Source organism: Trachemys scripta, chromosome 7 (assembly GCF_013100865.1).
Source record: "Trachemys scripta elegans isolate TJP31775 chromosome 7, CAS_Tse_1.0, whole genome shotgun sequence".
Taxonomy (NCBI): domain Eukaryota; kingdom Metazoa; phylum Chordata; order Testudines; family Emydidae; genus Trachemys; species Trachemys scripta.
Genome location: NC_048304.1, coordinates 115,100,709 through 115,121,544, shown reverse-complemented (window position 1 = coordinate 115,121,544; position 20,836 = coordinate 115,100,709). Strand labels below are relative to the sequence as shown.

The 20,836-nt window shown below is 41.2% G+C and overlaps 1 protein-coding gene across 2 annotated transcripts in view; it reads left to right on the top strand.

The window, feature by feature from the left end:
• TDRD1 (tudor domain containing 1) overlaps window positions 1-18,250 on the top strand; it is a 62,959-nt gene extending 44,709 nt beyond the window's left edge. For both annotated transcript variants that reach the window (XM_034777102.1, XM_034777101.1), the window contains 11 exons: window positions 4-255; window positions 460-585; window positions 1,692-1,802; window positions 2,544-2,714; window positions 4,067-4,321; window positions 4,886-5,002; window positions 5,279-5,392; window positions 10,665-10,832; window positions 11,227-11,442; window positions 11,633-11,679; window positions 13,471-18,250. In XM_034777102.1, the coding sequence (XP_034632993.1) occupies window positions 4-255; window positions 460-585; window positions 1,692-1,802; window positions 2,544-2,714; window positions 4,067-4,321; window positions 4,886-5,002; window positions 5,279-5,392; window positions 10,665-10,832; window positions 11,227-11,442; window positions 11,633-11,679; window positions 13,471-13,563 (1,670 nt within the window). In that variant the 3' untranslated portion in view covers window positions 13,564-18,250. The remainder of the gene's footprint in view (window positions 1-3; window positions 256-459; window positions 586-1,691; window positions 1,803-2,543; window positions 2,715-4,066; window positions 4,322-4,885; window positions 5,003-5,278; window positions 5,393-10,664; window positions 10,833-11,226; window positions 11,443-11,632; window positions 11,680-13,470) is intronic.
• Window positions 18,251-20,836: the final 2,586 nt, after the last annotated feature.

The window sequence follows — 20,836 nt, the reverse complement described above, 5'->3', positions numbered from 1 at the left end:
CAGGTGTGAAGCCCCTTTCAGGAACCTGGTCCTCGGAAGCTATTTCTCTGATGAAACAACTAGTGCAAAATAAAATGATCACTGTAAGAGTGGTGGACAAAAAGGAGAATAGCTCTGTGGTAGAGATTGCAGATGAATCTGTTACTCCAATAATAAATGTATCTAAACATCTTTTAGAATCAGGCCATGCAGTGAAAGATTCCAAGGATGCCTTAACAATAAATGAAACTGTTAACACTGTGAAGGAAGTAAATGGTAAGTACATGAAAAGTCGCTATAGAAGCTGGTTTTATCTATACTGCAGTACAATAGATGTACAGTAATCTATTGGGTGATTGAAATGAGTATGGTCAGTTATGTGGCCAAGATTGGGCATTTAGAATGTACATTTTCTTTCCCTATAATGCTGTCTTTTATGTCTCTGACCCTGTTTTCTTCTCTTTCCCCTTCACCCTTTAGCTGTAGGAGAAACCAATAAAATAGATTGGACATGGATTAAGCTGACTCTTAAACAGACAGTAAATGTCTTGCTGTGTACGGTGAACAATCCTGGAGACTTCTTCTGTCAGATCTTCAAAGATGATGGTAAGTTGTCTCAGCCTTCATTTTTGTGTGCGCTCTCTGTCTTCTCATCCTTAATCTTGTTGCATGTTAACTTGTAAAATATTTTGGAATGGGATCAATGTAGTTTTCATGCACCAATGCTCTTAGTGGACTTTTCATACTTAGAGCTTACGTCTCAGCTTCCTAATTAGTTCATACTAGTCCTGTAGGTCTAAATTTGAACATGCATCTTAATAAGGACAAAGATCAGATATCTAGGGACAAAGAATGTTGGTCACATTTACAAGATGGGAGATAGTATCCTGGATGCAGTGACACTGAAAAGGAATTGAGGGTAATTTTAGATGAACATGAGCTCCAAGTGCAATGCTGTGGCTAGGAGGACTAATACAACCTATAGAGGCCAAATCAGGGGAATATCAAGTAGGAGTAGGGCTGTATACAGCATTATTAAAACCATTACTGGAATACTGTGTCCAGTTCTGGTGTCAGGACTCTAAAAACATGTTCAAAAATTGGAAAGGATTCAGAAAAGAGGTACAAGAATATTTCAAGTGCTGAAAAAACAGTCTTACTGAGCTTAGGTCGAGCTGTCTATTTAGTTTATCCAAGAGAAAGTTAAGAGGTGACATGGCCTGCAAGGTGCAAGTACCTGCATGGGGAAGAGATTTCTGATAAGTTTTAGTTGGTCAATAAAATATAACAGGACTAGATTTTTATACATGAATTTATTAATACATCTCTACCCCAATATAACACTGTTCTCGGGAGTCAAAAAATCTTACCGCGTTATAGGTGAAACCGTGTTATCTTTAACTTGCTTTGATCCGCCAGAGTGCGCGGCCCGGCCCGGTCCCCCGGAGCACTGCTTTACCGTGTTATATCCGAATTCGTGTTATATAGGGTCGAGTTATATCGGGGTAGAGGTGTACTGTTTTACCCTAAATTAGGGGCACCTTGAGATATTTAAATATCTTTCTAAATATGCTCTTAATGGGACCCAATAAATAAGATTGTCCTTCTGCAGGACACGGTCTTATTTTTGCCTGGTAAATCCAAACCATTGACCTGCAGCTTCTAAAGATGTATTAAGTTTGGTTGTTTTTTGTTTTTTACGTTCTTCTTAGACTTACTTGCTCTAAATGTACTCAACAAGTCATTGGCAGAATACTGCCAGCAGACTTCTTCTAGTGTTTTCAAGCCTTCAGAGGGAGAACCTTGCTGTGCTTTTTTCTCTGGTAAGTAATATTACCACCTACTCGTGTTCATTTTTTCATTTACAAAAATGTCCTTAAATGGAAAATGCATCTTTATCTTTCACTCCACGAATGTTCTGTTTAATATATAGCTTTCTAAATCTTGTCAGATATTTTGGACATGGTCTTGATGTGTTTGGTATGTTGCTAAGTTGAACAAAGAAAGAAAATAGATCTGCAGTTTGCAGTGGTAAACCAAGTATATGTGAATAGTGACTCCAGTGAGTGAACAGTTAGGAACCTTTCAGATCTGATATACACTTAAATATATCAAATATTGGTTATTGTTAATATATAGTCTGATTGAATAGAAGTAAATAGTATATAGAGAGAAGTTTAATAATTACCTTAGAGAAAGTTACTGCTTTTCCAGGAAGTAAATATTGGATTTTCCACTAGTTTGTATGGGATGTTAATAGATTACTTGCATCACTTTTTTTTATGTACTTTCATTTCTGGATGAAAACTGTATTGATATTGTGGAAACGGCTTGATAGCCCATTGCCCTGTACCTTGTGTAATCACTCAAAACAGTGCAGAATGAATATAAAATGCTATCATATCAGAATGGCAGTGTTTTATACCTACTTTGAATTCATGTAACCGATTACATACTGTGCAAAGCAACAGAAATTAAGGCCAGTTTTCTCTGCCAAGGAAAGTAAATTAGTTCTGCTTATGATTTAGGTAAATGTGGGAAATAACAATTCTTTTAAATCCTAGGTGATGGTAATTGGTACCGTGCTTTGGTAAAAGAAGTCTCTTCAGATGGAGCTATTAAAGTGCAATTTGTGGATTATGGAAATATTGAGACAGTAACTCCAGATAAACTTCGACAGATCACATCAACGTTGCTAAAACTTCCATTTCAAGGAATTAAGTGTTGGTTATCAGGTAAATCTTCATTTCAAGATGTTTTGGAAATAATTTCTGCACCTGCTAAGCATTCTGTCATAACTACTCTTTTATATTAAGAAATCAGATGGAGTTTCAGGCATGGTAGACCTTCTAATGTAGGATGGTTTTTAACTAAACGTAAAAAAAGAAAAAATTTCAACCATATTTTCTTCTTCTATGTTAAATAGAAGTGATTTCTCTTTATGAACTGAATGGCAAAGTTTCTCATCACCTGGAAACTTTTCACAATTACACCTCCATTTATGAGAACAGAGACATCTCCTACAGTTTGCCCCCATTCTAAGCTCCACCCAAGTTTTTCTTATTGTTACTTAAAGGCAATGCAGAGCCAAGCCACTCCTGGATACAGGCCAGTACAGAGTGGAGGTGAAGCTATGGCTCTGCCTGCCCTGCCTTGAACTGGAATAAGTCCCCCTAGCACTCTCAAAGTGAAAGTTTAAGGATCCCATCTTAGTTTAATAAATATTGAAATAGTTATTTGGCAAGGATTCTGACGTTTTCCCTGAGCCACCTTTTTCCCAAAAGGAAGATATGGGCTCTCAGGGATACATTCCTAAACTACCACTCCAATCACAGGCGCCAACTTTCCTTGGCGCCGGTGGGTGCTTGTGCCGCCCCTGGCCCTGCACGACTCCGCCCCCTCCCTGCCCCTATTAGAACCCTCCATAAATGCCCGGCCCCGCCTCTTCCCCAAGCGTGCCACGTTCCTCCTCCTCCCCCCCCTCCCTCCCTCCCAGCGCTTGCCGCGTGAAACAGCTGTTTCGTGGTGCAAGCACTGGGAGGGAGGGGGAGAAGCAGGATGCAGTGGTGCATTCAGGGGAGGCGGGGGAGATGAGCTGGGGCGGGGAGCTGCTGGTGGGTGCAGAGCACCCACAAATTTTTCCCAGTCGGTGCTCCAGCCCCGGAGTACCCATGGAGTTGGCGCCTATGACTCCAATTTTATATATATATATACTAGATGAGGAAGAGCACTAGGACTCAAAAACTGCTCCTTTCTGTCAATACTCTGCCTTTTTAGTATTTTGCAAACAAGGATATTAAACTGCTTTACAAACCCTGTATTGCCATGTAGTATCCCCTTTTACAGATCGCGATGGGAACAGAGGTGATAGGTATATCTCCATATATTTATATCTCATAGAACTGGAAGGGACCCTGAAAAATCATCAAGGCCAGCCCCCTGCCTTCAAGTACTGATTTTACACATTCCTTATGGCAGCAAAAGTGTTCTTTCTAGCTAACTGGACATTTTAAAAATTGGGTAAAACTAAGAGTGTTTTTTAATTGTGAATGAGAAGATATTTTTAAGTCTTGTCTTGTTTCCTTAGGTGTAAAACCTGTTAACAAGGAATGGCTCCCAGAAGCCACAGCAAGATTTCAGATGTGCACTGCAGGACTTAAACTTCAAGCCAGAGTAGTTTCTGTCAACAAAAGTGGTGCTGGAATAGAGCTCATTGATAATTCCACAGGTTGTCCAAGAATAATCAGTGAAATTTTAATCAGTGAAAAATTGGCTTTAAAGGAAGGTTTGCCAAATAAAGATGGGCTACCAAATACGTCTGCTGAGAAAATAGAGCCTCAAGGTAACTAAAGCAGTCTTGTTAACTTCTTTTTGGATTGGAATGATAAGAAAATTGGGTATCCCTCAATCTGTCTCTCCTTTTGACCATGTCTAAAATGTAATAAATGTATCTATCTAGTTTTAAATACATCATGAAGTTTGAGATTGGGTGCAAGTTGTCCTGCAGGTGGCATGATAGGCAAAAGATAGGTAAATGTGCAAGTCATTGGGGTTGTGTGTTAAACAACTATTACTTAAATATACTGTAACAAAGTATAGCAAACTTGAAGTATGACTAAAGAGTCTATTGCATAGTGGGTTCTAGTGTCTTATTTTCAGCAATATTAAAATTAACTAGCATTAATTGATTGTAAATAAATTAGACATTTTCTGATGAACAGAATATCCAGTGTATTCGTGTCAGTGTTCAGTTTTCATTTCACTGCGATCACACTAAAATGACAGGAACATGTTGATAGACAGGTGATGTTACTTAAGTTAATAGATGTGCAACTGTGATGAACTTGTATATATGTGTAGAAGTGCTTTGCTCTGTGCTTTACTAGTTTGTGTCTAATTACTTTAGAAACCTCTTCTGAGCAGTGGCAGACAATAGAATTGCCTATCAATGAAACTGTATCAGTCCGTGTAATGGAAGTGATAAGCCCAGACTTGTTTTATGCTCTACCAAGTGAAACCAGAGGTAAGAAATGAAGAAAATCTCTTGGTTTATCTAGTTGGTAGCAATATATTTGGAAGATGGATGCAAGATGTTTAACACTGTAATAATAATTGAGAGACTACCAAAATACATTTCAGACAGTAAGAAAAATGCAGAAAATATAAATATTTCTATTAAAAAAGCTTTGAGGTAACTTAGGTAAAATCAAGCCTAATAATAAGCTTTCTTATGGTATGTATATTTATCATGCTTGAAACTTCATGCAGTACTAACAGATTCTGTTCACTTATCTTCTAGTAGATAAAGAGAAGTTGTGTAGGTTGATGGCTGAACTGGTAGAATATTGCAACACTCAGAACAGTCACTCCTTCAGACCAAAAGTCGGTGAAGCTTGTTGTGCCAAGTTTGCAGGTGAGAGAGAATTCTTGTTAATTCTAAAAAAGGAAAAGTGATCTGAATTGCTGAATTGCAAAACTTGGGCATGTTATAAAGGATAGATGGCAAAGTCCAAACCTTTAAGAAAAGAGAGATTTGTAAAATCCTTTGCCACAAAACATTGCCATATTTCATTTTATATATGGCTTCTCTTTAGTTACAAACAATATGTGACAGTCTAGGCTAGAAAGTAGAGTGCCTCAGGCATCTGAAAATCCATGGAGTTTTAGGAGGGGCAATATAATGATCTAAACTGGAATTCAGTGAGGCTACTTGAGTGAACTCCCCTATTCCTAAGCAGTTTTATATGTTATCCCAAATAAATTTCTTCGGGAACAACCCAGAGGGGTGGCTTGACTGAGTCGTTTATTTCAGTATTGTTTCAAAGACGAGTTCTGCCAAAGAAATCCATAAACATCACTTTCTGTAGCACTTGAATTTTCCTTGGAGGTCTCCTATCCAAGTACTGACCAGGCCTGCACCTACTTACATGATTGGACATTGGTGTCAAGATCACAGTCCAAAGTGGTATAGCTGCAAGCAACAGAACATTCCTGTAAAGTGAAGCACAAGGGTATCAGATCTGTCAACGGTTCCAGCAGAGATGGACAGAAATACTACAAAACACAGTGTTAAATCTAGGCACTGAAGTCAAGTACTAGATGAAAAGATGGCCAACAGAGTTGAAGTTCTGATTTACTTTACTATTTGAGTTGGGGGATTAAAAGAGATGTTGAGGAATTTATGTCCCTTAGAAGTAAATAGAAGCTAGCACTCGTGGTAGGTCAAAGGACTAGGTAATTTAAAAAAAAAATACATAGGATTTGTATAAACACCCAGAAAACACAACCAATGTTACAGCAGAGATGCTATAGTTAAGACTGAGACAGCAGTTAATAAAATGTAATTGCTGCTTTAAGTGGTGCAGTTGATGCTTCATTAAATTGTGTGAAGATCCCTCTTTCCCCTCCTTTTGTGCTGGGATGTGAAGAACTCTCCTTGTCAAGGCCAGGTCATGGGCAGTCAGACTTTAGTAGTTGCAGCCAGAGTCCGCAGTCATGCAACAGCAGTTAGGAGTCAGCTGAGTCAGGATACCGGGAGATCAGAAGACAAACAAGAAATTGGAACCAGAGTTAAGCCAGATCAGGATACCAGGAGGTCAGAACCAGGAAACAAACTGGAGGTCCAGAACCACAAGTCAGATGCCAGGAGTCAAGCCGGGTAAGGATGCCAGGAAATCAAGAAGCATAAGGCGCACAGTCCAGAGCAGGGTGGAGCTCAGTTGTTTTGGATACTTTTCTGTGCTTGCTGCTGGCTTAAGTAGGGCCAGTGAGCCAATCAACTGCCAAGGGGCTTGACCAGCTGGACCTAGGGACAGAACCTCGTCTTGGGCTTCATGAGTCCTAGATAAGCCATTGTGAGCGGGCTACCATGTAGAGGGTTGGGGTATGGTTGCTCCCATGGACCCTGTGGACTGGGTTTGAGACACATGGATCATGACATCATCCCTTCCCCTAGGGGCACCCTCTGGGCAACATGGGTCTAAGTTTCTCAGGATGGCTCCTATGGAAGGCCTGAGCCAGGGTGAGAGCATGAATGTTCTCAGCTGGCTCCCAAGTGTGTTCCTCCAGGCTGTAACCTTCCCAGTCAATCAGTACCATAATTTGCCCAGCTTAATCTTAAAGTTGAGGACTTTGTGCACCTAAGTTCTCTCTAGGCTGCGCGGCCATTAAGGGCTGCACGCGCAGGCAGGTAATGGGAAGAGACGCCTCTGTCCCGGCCCCGCCGGAGCTGCCGTGGCCAGGGAGAGGTCTCTCAGCCTGGGATGCTGGGGGGAGTCCTCTCTCCCCGCCACAGCCCTGGAGAAGCCTGCACCCCAAGCCCCTCATCCCTGGACCCACTCCAGATCCCGCATCCAAATACTGTCACCACTCTTTGAAGGCAGTCTTAATTGCCAAGAGCTTTTTGTCCAAGATCTCAGTTTCATTTAGCAAGGATAAGCTTCCTCCAGTAGTAGGTGATGGGGTGCAGTATTTGCTTGGTTCCAGGCGTCTGAGAGAGGATTGCCCCAATCACTGTGCTAGACGTGTCGACTTCCACAATAAAACTTGCATCATGTTTGGGAGGGCCGATACAGGAGCAGTGAAGGCAAGCTTTAGCTGCTCAAATGCACACTGGGCCTCGGGTGATCTGTGGAACGGAACATTTTTCCAGAGCAGGTTTTTCAAAATGAACCTCTGCTAAAAGTTTGCGAACTTTAAAAATATCCTCGATCATGCATGTTGCAGAGGGCTGCCCAGTTGCAGGCAGACCGGACCTTGCGTGGATTGAGCATAGAGACACTGTTGTCCTAATCTGTGCAGGATTGTATGGATGTGAGTGGTATGTTGGTCCATGTCATCTGAGAAGATCAATATATGATCTAAGTATACTACTGTGAACTGGTTCAGTAGGTCTCATAGCATATTGTTAATGAAGTGCTGGAATGTTACTGGGGCATTAGTCAGTTCGAATGGCATAACTAAATATTCAAAGTGCCTTTCAAACCTGCTATGTCCAATCTTCCATTCATCCCCCTCTTGGATGTGGAGCTTGTATGCTCCCTGGAGATCCAGTTTAGTGACTATGTGAGTGGCCCCCATGCTTTCGAACAATTCAGGGATAAATGGTAGTGGGTAACGATTCCAGATTATCTGATTTAGGGCTTGGTAATCGACACAGAAGCAGGGGCTTTTACGGAAAGGACTGGGACACTGGCTGGTGAAGTCGGCTTGCGAGTGAACCCCGGGGCCAGGTTATCTTGGAGATATTCGCCCAACGTAGCCAGTTCAGGCTCTGACACGGCGTATATCTGCCCAAATGGAATCTTCACCCCGGCTGGAGTTCTGTGGGGCGATCGTAGTTCTCGTGTCGGGGGAGGCTTTCTGTATTCTTTTTCTCAAGGACATCAGTATAGTCAGAGTATTTGGGGAGATGTTCCATAGTTCCCCCAGTAGGTGTTTCAATGCAGGTGACTACACCTACTTTGAACCCTCTAGGGTCTGGGTGCAGCGCTTCCTGGTCTCTGGCTGTGCTGTCATCAGAATTATGATGGGAAAGTGCTCACCTGTTCTCGCCAGTGAATAAAAGGATAATGAATGGTTATCCAGGAGATGCAAAGGATCAGGGGAAAATGTGGGGAATGGATCACACTGAATTGTATTATTGCTCAGTGTTCCTGACATAGGGGGACAGTCTCCTCCGCGACTGGACCTGAAGACAGCAGAGATGATCTGACAATTGTGTTAATCAAGTCAGGTACAGCCTTGTGTAGCAGGGGAATCTGTAGGGCCTGAGCTGTAACTGCATCCATAAAATTGTCTGCTGCTCCTGATAGATTCCCCTCCAACACATCCTCATCACTCAGGGGGTCCCCTGGGATGCGCAGCTGGATAGGCACCTACAAATGGGAAGCCCCAAGATGGGGCTGAGGGTGCGTTACAGTGAGGACTAGGATACAGGTCTGTTTTCCCCCCATTATCCTTGGGCTGGCTTGTTTTCCCCAACCTCCTCGGCTCTTCTACTGGGCAGGCAAAGATGGCATGTCCAGATTCACAGATTAGTTTGTCTTTGATGTCTTCCTGCAAGTGCCTTGGAACTGGTATAGCTGCTCTGCTTCATTCCACTCTGCATCTGCTGTGAGGCAGTGGGAGTGTGCTGTGTAGGAGGCCTCTGTGCCTCGCCCCTGCCAGAGTCTCCTCAGGGCAGCCCCTTGGCCATTTGAACTTGGTGTGGGTCATCCAAGATGGCTGATATCGACTGGAGAAAGGCATCCCAGTTAGACAGCACTGGGCTATGGCCTTCCAGGGGTGGGGTGGGGGTCTAATAAATTTCCTGGCAGCAGGCTGATTACCAAGGCCATTATCAGAGGCATAGATTTTGGTACACATCAGAAACAAGGTGTGGCACTGGTTCGTGAAGCCCCCAAACTGCTGGCGGTTCCCGTTGAACGGTTCAGGAAAGGGTATTGCAGGCCCCTGGTTGGGGCAAGGAGCTGTAGGTTGTGTTCACAGCGCAGTATTCTCAGTGCTGAGCTGCCTCACGTGCTCCTGTAGCCGCTGGTTGTCCCAGGCCAGCTGTGTTACTTGGGCCTGCAGTGCTTGATTTTCTGCCTGGAGGCAGGGGGCCCATTCAGGCAAGTCAGTACACCTGGTGCATGTTGTGGTGCAATTGGGTCCAACCTTCTTGCACCAGGCTCAGTCCTATAGGGTTATTGTGGTCCCAACAAGTAGTAGTCAGAGCCAGAGTTCACAGTCACGGGACAGGAGTTAGCTGGGTTAGGATACCGGGAGATCAGAAGCAAAAGACAAACTGAGTATCAGAACCACAAGTTAGGAACCAGAGTCCACCTGGGTCAGGATGCCAGGAAATCAAGCAGCAGGAGCAGGAAGCACAAGGCGCACAGTCCAGAGCAGAGTGGTTTGGACAGCTTCCCTTTCCTGCTGCTGGCTTAAGTAGAGCCAGTGTGCCAATCAGCTGCTCTGGGGCTCAGAGGTGGAGCCTCGTCCTGATGCTGGGCTTCGTGGGTCCCAGGTAAGCCATTGCAAGCAGGCTGTCACGTTAAGAGTTGGAGTGGATGTCCCCATGGATCCTGTGAAACTGGGTTCAAGACCCATGGGTCATGACTCTCCTTCATTTCTTGTGCCAGATTTTCCTAGTATCACTGAGCTGTGCAGCCAAGGAGCTAGAACAGGAGCCCATAGAGTCAGTGTATGTTCACATGGCCTTACCTGGGTGACCTTGATCTTTTGAGATTTGCAAGACATAAGGTGGGGAGGAACATTCCCACTCTCTACTTCAGGGTGACTGGGCTAGCAAACTCAAATCTCAGATGCAACGATTTGGAGGAAACTCAGTCTTTCTCTCGTATCCCATGCCCTCACCAGGACTTCTATAGATTTTCCTGTCAAAAGGCATACGATCCAATTTTGAACACCAACTGTATTTCGTAACTAAGAAAAGTTGAGGTCTTGGAGGGTTTGAAACATCTGTAACGTAGCTTAGTTCTTTTCTGATGTTGATTTTTCTTTTTTTAAAAAATTAGTACTTCTAAATGGCAGTGTTTCGTTTTCTGTTTTTGTTTTTACAGTATCCATGTACTCTGAATAATCTCCTTTAAATTCTGGAAAGCTATATAGATTAGATGGATGATTATGTAACTCTGGAAGTAAAGCACTTCAAATGTTTTTTGTTCCAATTTTTTTTTCAGGTGATGGCCATTGGTACAGAGCTATCGTTCTGGGAGTTTCTCAGTCTGAGGTGAAGGTAGCGTATGCAGACTATGGATGCACCGAAACTCTACCATTCTCTAGAGTGCTGCCGATCACTGCACGTTACTTGAAGCTCCCTTTTCAGATAATTAAGTGTTCGCTTGCAGGTAGAAACACAACCAAACACCATGTTGTCTATTTAGCAGTGAGACTATTTGGTCATAATTTTTTTAGGTTGTTACCATTAACCCCTCTGTTATATTGTCCATCTAGATGAGGACTCAACAAAACAGTACACAGATTAGCATTGTAAAATCTATTTTCAAACCCAGAAAGACTAATTTGAAAATTTTCGGAATTAGTTTAGGTACTGCAGGAAAAAAAACTATAGACAACTAGAAAACTGGGTTGCTCCTAATTTAATGATAATGCTTTTTGTAACATTTTCTAGGTTTTAGTGGCATTACATAATTTAAGATTTAAATGATGGTGTAGAGGACGTAGCTTAACTATTTACAATCTAAACTAGAACTCACTTGTCTCTCATTTTATTTTTTCTAGGAATCATGGAATGGTCTCCCTTAATAATAGATTTGCTAAAAACATTAATATTGAATAAGTGTGTCATGATCACAGTGAAAGGGATCAATGAGAATATTCATGCAGTATCCGTGGAGAAATGTTTTGAAAACAGTAGTCTAAGTATAGCCGACAAATTAGTAATGGAAGGTTTAGCCAAATATAGCAACTCTGGAAATCAAAGTATGCTACACCAAGGTAACTGTTTTTCACTTTAAATTTAAGAATGAGAATGTTTTTTCTAGTGTTCAAAAATGAGTTGTGTGCATCCATAACTAATGTCCTTTGTACTTCTAAAATCTCATTGTATTCAGCCAATTAATGCGGCAATAATAATGTTTTACTGATCAGTTTCCTGTTCTTTTTTTTTTTTTTTTTTTTCTTGTAGCCCATGGAAATAAGGCTAGTTGCTGTTGCACAGAATTAAAAAAGCGAGTAAGTAAGATTCAGCCTAAACTTACATTTTTCTCTTCCAAATACCGATTTAAAAAAAAAAAAAAAAAGCATGGAAAAGGTGGGGATTTTTTTGTTTGTTTGTTTTTGTAATTTGTGGCTGGCTATAAAATTGAAAAAAAGTATTCTAAAAAAATATGAACTTTCCTATTTTATGTTTTACATGTTCAAATAATTCAGAATGTCATGCAACATGGAAAATATAGGTTGGCTGTATAGTCTTGGTCAATTCCTAGTTTATCACAGATGCATATAAAAAAATGAATGTTCAGGGTATATATGAATGCTATGAGAAGCTACTGTGAATATTCTTCAATGTGTTATACATCATAAGTACTTCAAGTAGCTAGCCAGAATTTGCTGCTGCTATTAAGACATTGGAGTTGGACTTATTTTTATCTTTTTAAAAGAAAACCACAAAATATTTAACCCAGCACTGAAATTGCTTACTATGTATCTGTAAGAAAAAGGACAGTACAGTACCATTACTAGTTTTATAGAACTGACTTGCTGACATGAAAACAATATTCAGTTATGTCTGTAGGATTATTAAAATTCTAGGGACTGTTGCATAGGAATTAAGGCTATGTAAAGCTGGCGGAACCTGCAACCTTTTAAAGAAAAGATAATTTATTAGAATATTATAACAGCACCATTATATTGTCAAGGGACTACCAGCCTTTTCGTATAACTAAGGGTTAATAATGTGTCTATGAAAAAATTAACTGTGGGTGCAACTTGGCATTCATAATGCCTCCACCCTTGTATTTTTTCAAAGAATCTTATGAAGTCTGTTGCAGGTGATAAGCAAACTTAGATTTTGTTTTGCTTTTATAAAAACAGGTGAAATCAGTGTTAAAATCTTACCTTTTGGAGTCTCAAAGGCCCATTCTCATTTTTAAGAAGCACTAAACTCTCATTTAGTGAGAGTTACTATCTTTGAGCGGGAGGTAGAACCAGAAGCATTTGTGGGTTCTGACTGCTCTGATGACTTTGAGGGGAAAGGAGAGTGTTTCTACTGAAGAGGGGTTGTCGCTGAAGTCGGGGAAGTTCAGAGAGGAAATGCTGATGCCAGGCATTTAGAGACTGGTAGAGAGTAAAACCATCTTGTTACTAGCTTACTCTTGCTCCTTCCCTGTCCCACTACAGAGTGAAGCAAAATCATTTTCTCCCAGGTAGCCCTTTGAACTGTAGCCATGAAGAATCCAGCCAAATTTCTGCATCCAGCCCTATGAATGACTCCTCTGCTTGTTTTGTTGTGGGGGAGGGGAAAGGGAGAGTGGGGGACAAGACATGGAAGTGGTCTGGCTCTGAATCCCCTGAGACAGATGAAAGAAAAACAGACTTAATACACTTCAAAGGGCTTCCAGGAAGTAACTCTAGAGGTAGGTAGCACACCACTGAATGGGGGCAAGGAGAGAACTTGGTGACAGGACTAGGTTCACTTCCTATTGGCCTGGGCCATTGATCTGCTGACAACATCATCTCTAGCACCTCATCAGAGCTCTCCTTGGCGGGGTCTTTTTAAAAAAAAAAAAAAATTGAGCGTAGGCCAAAATCGTTTGATGCACCATGCTGTATTTTTTCACAAAATAGGGAAAGGTAATTGTACATTCACTAAACTAGAATGGGAACCCAGGCTCATTTGTAGTACCTAAAACCACTTTTAAAAAGTGGCTCTCAGTTGACTTATTTAATTTTAAAAATGAACATTTACATAATACTTTACATGGCAACATGCTTGCTGCTAATCTCTCTGTCCTTCCCCCACAGATTGAAAAACATGAACAGATCCTCCTCTTTCTTTTAAATAACCACGTGGCTCAAGATAAGTGTAGTGAAATGAAAAAATTATTACAACACTAAATCTTGTAGGCATGGTGTGTGTGTGTGTATGTATGTGTGTTATACGCGTATACCCGTAACACTGTGTTGCCAATGTTAATGCAATTGCTGCTGCTCACTGCTCTTATTCCTAGAATAGTGGCTGTGTTCAGGAGCAAAAAAAACTTGATTTCTTTTGTAGAAATTGTTTTGCTGTTAAATGCTGTTGGAATGTATCTGTACATATGTGAAATAAGAAATTGTACATTTGCACTGTCTGGATCAGAGCAAAGCTAGATGGAGCCAAGTTAAGGCATGAAGCCTCTGGCTGTTAGTGCAGTTCTTTTGAACGAGGGCAATACTTTTTCTTAAGCAACTGTTTTTATAAGAAAACTCTTCACTTGCAAACCAAAAGTATTGTAAGAGAACTTAGTGAAAACTATTGAGTTTTCATTTGCAAGAGGGAAAAATTGGATTTTTGTCTTAGAAAACTCAACTTCATTTTTACATTTAATGTATAGCAAACATAAAATTTAAGTTTGAAATAAAAATGCATGTGAAATTTTAGGTAAATGATTTGTCATGAAGAATAACAGTACAGATACTACTTTTTTCATTTGGTCTACTTAATGTTCTGTGTCTAACTTATGGTTAGATTTGTTTAAAACCATATTTTCAACCTATTATTTTCCCTTACTGTTCCCTCCAGCTGCGTGAGGTAATATGAACAACCAAACTTGATTTTTAATTGGCATGTAAGGTATCTCTTTTACCTGCAAAATCATCCCTTTGTTATCCAGCAGTTCTGTTAGGCATTGTTTAGTGGTTAGAGGAAGGAACGGGCTCTCAGAACTCTTGGGTTCCCCATCAGACTTTGCCACTAAATTTAGACAAGTCACTTCACCTCTCCATCTGTTTATGCATCTTTATTTTATTAATGGATAAAGTTCCTGTATATGTTCAGATGCTGTATCAGTGCATAGTATTTACCTCCTTTATTTGAAAGACTATATCACATTCACAATGTAACACCTTTATTGACAGTCTCAGCAGATAAACCAAGGGGTCCATAGACATGGAGATTGAATTTCTCTCAACTTTAGAGCTAGTTTCCATGTTTGGTTGGAAATGTGTATTTCCATTGGTCATGTGCATCTGTTTTGTAGAGACGTAAGGACTTCAGTTTTACAGTGCTGCCAATCTGATACTTTTCAGGAGCACTGCAGTTAACTTGAAGGAGTTGGAATTTTTAAACTGTTACTTTGCTTGTGCCACCAGACTTAGTTTTCGTTCCTCTTGATAAACTTTGAGCAAAGTTTTGATTGCCTTAAAATAGGGGATTTTTTTTTTTTACCACTTTGTGTATGGAGGTAAACTATTCCTTACCTTTGTAAATTCAGGATGTCTATGAAAAGAGTCAGTGTAGTCCAATTCCACCAAGTCTATTAGAGACCTGTTCCTTTAACACACCTCAATGATGTAAAAACTCTCGGTGTGTATAAGTAGTTACGCAGAAGGTTGGGAACTTCCAGTGTTTCACTAAAAGGTGAATCAGCAATGTTCATGAGTTTGTGTTTTTCCCTAAGCACACGGTGAATCTTTCACTCAGAAATAAATTCCATTTGAACACTTATCATATCCAGTCAGACACTTGGCTTTTATTTGAAACTGCATTCTAGCATTCTCCTTTGCTGGATGTCAGATATGGAAAACATACCCTATGTTATCCCCCTCTCTAGTTTTTGTGTGTGAAATACTTATATGGACCAGCAGACAGAACTGGACCCTATTTTAATGACATTAACTTACGCATTATCAAGGAATAAGTGCATTGTTGCATGTTATTGTTATCACTTACAGCTCCCCTCTCTTTCTCTAAAAACATTTGGCTTCTGGTTATGAGACTCTGAGTATGATATGACCTGCAAAATCCAAAATATGCCAAGAAAATAACATGCTATTGATGTTCAGATGAATAAGAAGATATATAGCCTCACAAAATATAATATAGCCTCACAAAAAATTCCTTTGGAAGCCAAGGTTAGTATGTAGCATTTGTATAGCTCTTTTATATTTTCAAGCACTTTACAAACATTCAGAACCAAATGTGTTACAGTTGAACTATTAATTGTCAATAAAAAGTTCAGCTTCGGAGGAGTTCAACATAAGTATTTGGAGGTGAACTAAAAGGCTTTTTTACAGCCAAGACGCAAGTTAGCTTCCCATATTTTTTGCGGCAACAGTTACTGACCTCACCAATAACAAAAACAGAAGGGGGCAACAGTTCCTGTATGGCATTAAGGACAAATTCTGTCTCTCTACGTGGTTCCCATTTATGTCAATAGGAAGTGGTGTATGCATGCATGTGTGTGCTTAAGTTGTTTTTAGATCTTGGTGGATAAGTAAAGTAGGAAACTATTTTCTTAATGTGTTAACATCTTCTCAGAAGCATGACCATATTCCTAACTAACCTCAATGTCCTGAGATAGCCCATAGACAGGGACCCTATCCCATGAATTAACATTCCCTGTCTCCCCCATCCTCCTGTGTTAATAACTCTCACTTCAATGAGTGGCATCTGTACCATCTGGTTATCTCTTGTATCCCAATGTGGGGTTACCAGGATCACCTTTGCTAGACTTCCCTCTGAGGTAAGCCCCCAACCTATTACACAGTTGTAAGTTAGCCTGTAACAGATATAAAAAGCTGTTGATCTCTGAGGCAGCTGAGCTAACCCAGCAAGTCCGGACCCTCCCTCAATACCATAGGTCCCCATGGGTCCCCCTGGCGCCCTCCCAAGCTCTGTGGCTAAATCTGTTGCCCCACAAGTTTCAGTAGCTAAAGCCCTGGGGTGCTGCAGAAAGTGGCCGCTCCCCTGCATCTTATTTTTGGCCTCAGTAGGAAGCAGTAGGCTATAACCATGTGTTGTGCCACTCTCCCCTCTAAGATCCCCACATGCAGCAAAAGTGGTTAAAATTAACATTCCCATATTGCCTCCCCCTTCTCCCAGCCCCTGGGTGCAGCACCCTGCTGTCCCCAGCCATGCCCGTTAAGCCTCTCTCCCTCAAATTCTCCTACCCTTCAACCATCTCTTGGTGTCAGTCCAACTCAACAACAATGACTCTATCTCTTGCAGTTGTAATGCTCTGCTTCTTTGGTCCCAGAGGTTGTTCATCCTAGAGGTCTGGTTCTGCTTGTTCTGTAAGCACCCTGTAACTTTAGGATTGCTACAGAAAGAGCTTCTGCTGCAACAGTATGCGTAGTTTAAATTAATTCTTGGCCTGTTTCCCCAGTCTTCAGGGCTTATTGCCCTGCACCAGCGGTGGTTCCCCCCTGCTACTCATGGGAGGAAAGAATCCCCAGATGATTCCTCCCACCCACTTCATCCCTCGTGCTGCCCACAGGAGCACAGACGGGGGCCCCACTTTCTCCCCTTCTCAATTGGGCCCAACATGCTGAGAAGGAGGGAATCCTCTTCCCCCTCCCCACCCCCCTTCTATTATACAGAGCCGGCTGGTTGCAGATGAAAACATTGCTGATGCTGCCAGCCCAGCTGGTAAAGAGGTACCTCTCCATGGCTGCATGGGGTATAAATATCCCATGAAACCTCACTTTTGCAGTCAGCAGAAAGGACCAGGTCAATGCTCACCCTAACCTAGCTCCAGTGACTTCCTGCCCTTCTGATCTATCCCTGTACACTTCCCCTTCTCCCCGTCTGCTGCAATGGAGCCTTTTAAATGGGCAATGCCCCTTTTCACCAACTAGCTGGACAAAGACCCACTTGTATAAAGATTGAAGTGGGCACATGAGTTCTAACATCTTCTCAGAAGTGAATAAAACTTCAGCTAACTTCAGAAAATACTTTGCACTTATATAGCACTTTTCATCCAATGATATTAAATGACTTTACAAAGGTGGGGGATAGGCATTATTTCCATTTTCTAGATGGGAAACTGATGCACAGAGTGGTTGTAACTTGCCCAAGATCACACAGATAGTCTGTGGCAAAATTAGGGCTAGAACCCAGGTCTCCTGACTCATGGTTGTGTTCTAACCACTACTTCCCTCCTACTACAGATGGAAGACATGGCAGACCATTCTGTTCAGATTTACAATGCCCACTGTCTCCAACCTTTTTGTTTGTTTAACAATCTGAACATCTGTTTGTTCACATTTTCTCATGCACGTTACAGGCTCTCCGGTACTGTGAGGTTCCTCTAGCACTGTAGTTTGTTTTTCTATTTCTCTTTTGTACAGTACAAAAATAACTGCAAGTTAATTTTGAAATGTATGGGGTGTATACAGAGATTGTACAAATAATACTGAATATATGAGTTTTGAATTACAATCTTTCCTAGTAAATGGTTCTGTTCCAGTGCTTTTTTTATGTAAAATCTCACTTGCTGAAGCATCATGGTTTCTTCCATGAAGGTTTTTCAAAGGTTAGAAATAGTCGGTTTGCTCCTTTCAAGATTGTGTGGCACCAGTGCCAACTTACGCTTGTTCTTCCCATGATTTTTGCATTTATTGAGCTGCTGTATGCAGATAGTATGTAAGCATGGTGTGAAAGAATTGTGCATTTCAAACAGTTGTGACCTTATTTAAACTTTACTCAGCTTTAAATTTGAGGATGCTACTTTTTGTTGTATTTCAAAGACCAGTCTTGAAACGCTGTACATACTCTGTATGTTACCAGGAGTAATAAAGCTATTTCACGTTCTAGATTTCATTCCATTTGTATGGAGTTAATCTGTTGAAAATTAAGCCCTTTCCTTTTTCTCTCCAAAATTGGTGTTTACATCATTAAAGGCTACATTTTGCCATTGAATGCATACATGCAATTCCCTTTGAAGTCGAGAGGAATTTATATGCACACATCCAAAGGCAGAATGTGTCTCTAAAGTGTCTCTGAATTATTTATTTGTATTTATATTTTCGCCATCAAATTTGCATATCACAAATGGGTTGTTTGGAAATTGAGACAGAATGGAGTTAACCTGAATGCCATTGTTGAGAGTATATTACAACTCTCATTTTGTCTTTTAAATGCAGCCTGTATCTCCTTCAAAATTTGAAACTGTCCATCTTCAATCTATAAGATTTGTATCTATCTGAATTTTACCACATAGTTTGAAGCAAAATGAAGATGCTGTGGCTTTTATATTCCGGGTTCCATGTTGAAAAGCCCCTATTTTCCCTTTTCTGGGAAAAGAACCCCATTAGTGATTGCTAAGAATATTAATATAGAAAGGAAATCAATAGGTTTCTGTTGCAATCTCTAAAATTTAATTTATGTATAGATGTCAGGTTTTAATATAATTCCATGGTAGTGTTTCTGATGGAATCCCCAAAATTATTTGAGCTATCAATGTGCTCAGTACTAGACATATTATAAAGGAAGATGTTATCTCTGTCCCTAGGGGGCTGAATTAAGCTTATAGCTAAATCACAATATACTGGCAGAGCAGCTTAAGTTCCAAAATTGAAGGCCTTATCTAAACACAAGTTGTATATGTTTAACCAAAATTATTTTAAGTAGTTTTAGTTACAGATGCAAACTCCTGTGTGGACACAATCCGTTGACTTCATCTATTCTTTATTGATTAAAGCTAAATTGATCGTAACTCAGTTTAAACGTATCCGCATGGGTTTAACTAAACTGACTTTAAAAAATATTTGTTAAACTGCTGGTGCAAATTGGTGTGTGGAAAGGGCTTGTCACGAAATAGGACCTCAGTTAATATCAGATTGTGGCCTTGGCTACACTCGCGGCAGCGCTGTGAAGCGCGAGTGTAGTCGCGCCGCCAGCTCTGCGAGAGCTCTCTCACAGCGCTGCAAGTACTCCACCTCTCCGAGGGGAATAGCTTGCAGCGCTGTGAGCGAGCGTGCAGCGCTGCAGGCGCTGATTACACTGGCGATTTACAACGCTGCACTCGCTGCGCTCGGGGGGGGGGGGGGGGGTGTTTTTTCACATCCCTGAGCGCAGCAAGTGCAGCGCTGTGAATTGCCAGTGTAGCCAAGGCCTGTGATACTTTCATGTTGTGATCGCCCAGGCTCATCTAAGTTCAGTATTGCTGATGGCGCAGTATAGAAAGGGTTACAATAAGCGGAAATCTATTTTATTTTTTAAGTTAATACCATATGTATGTTACAAATATGGGTGTCACGTTTTGGGGGGGTGACCCAGCCCAATGAGAAGTTGTCGCCACTTGTCCTGTAACCCTGAGTGCCTTAAAATGCTCTGCTGCTGTAGCTCCCAGCCTGGACACTCCCAGCCAGCATACAAGCCTACACTGCGTGTCTGTGTCTCCGTTCAGCAACTCTGAATCCAGCAGCCCGCTTACAACACCACTGCCACACTCTTGTCTCCACCAGCTTTGGTTACTATTAAGCAAGTGACCCCAATGCATCACCTGCCCTGAATTTCCTCAAAACTGCCTGCCTGAAAATGTCCAGCCCTCTCCAGAAACATTCAGATGATTAGTATGGGTGGCTTGTTCTTCTAAAGAGACAAAAGCACATGACAGCGTATTAACTTAATTGGGGGTAAATGCACCCTTCCCGTCAAGCACAGCACTGAGGTGGTTGATTGTAAGAAATAAAACAGGTTTATTAACAAAGGATGTGGTCTCATTTAACCTAAGTAGAAAGAATAAAGTTAAAATGGGTTACAGACCAACAAAAGTAAAAATACGCTTGCTAGTTGCTAAGACTTATCAAGCTATGGCCTTGGTTCAAGGTAGATTTCTTACCAGTCTTTTTCTTTTCAGCCATACTGACTTTCTCTCAGTCAGGACATTCCACAGAAATACAAGGTGCTACTTTCCCTTGTCTTCCTAAGTGAAAGATCTTTGCATCAGCAGGTTTCTCACCCATATTCAGTTCCCAGAAACTACAACCCTCTTGGCGGAAGGACCCATCTTTCTCAGCTTGCAAGAGCTCTGGCCCCTTGTGTCTGTCCAGTGATGGAGGCCAAGATGGCTTCTTCTCTCTCTTTATATTTCCCTTAATTCACTGCTTTGTCCCAAGATTCAGGATCATCCCATGCTATTCTTCCCTTCCTGTGGACCCATCCTCCTGCTGATTCATATGTAAATGGGTTTTCTGTTGTTTTTTGTCACGCCTTGCTGAATTTTGTTGGAGACAGATAACTGCTTTCCTTCTGTCTGGGATAGTACCTGTATATCACCTACACTTGACCTGTGTGGTTCAAACACCTTTTATTCACAGACTTCAAACCATAATATTAGTGAGTGTTCATAATTTCTCATGTAGTGTTAGTGCATACATTTCACAATGATGATAATCAGTGTGT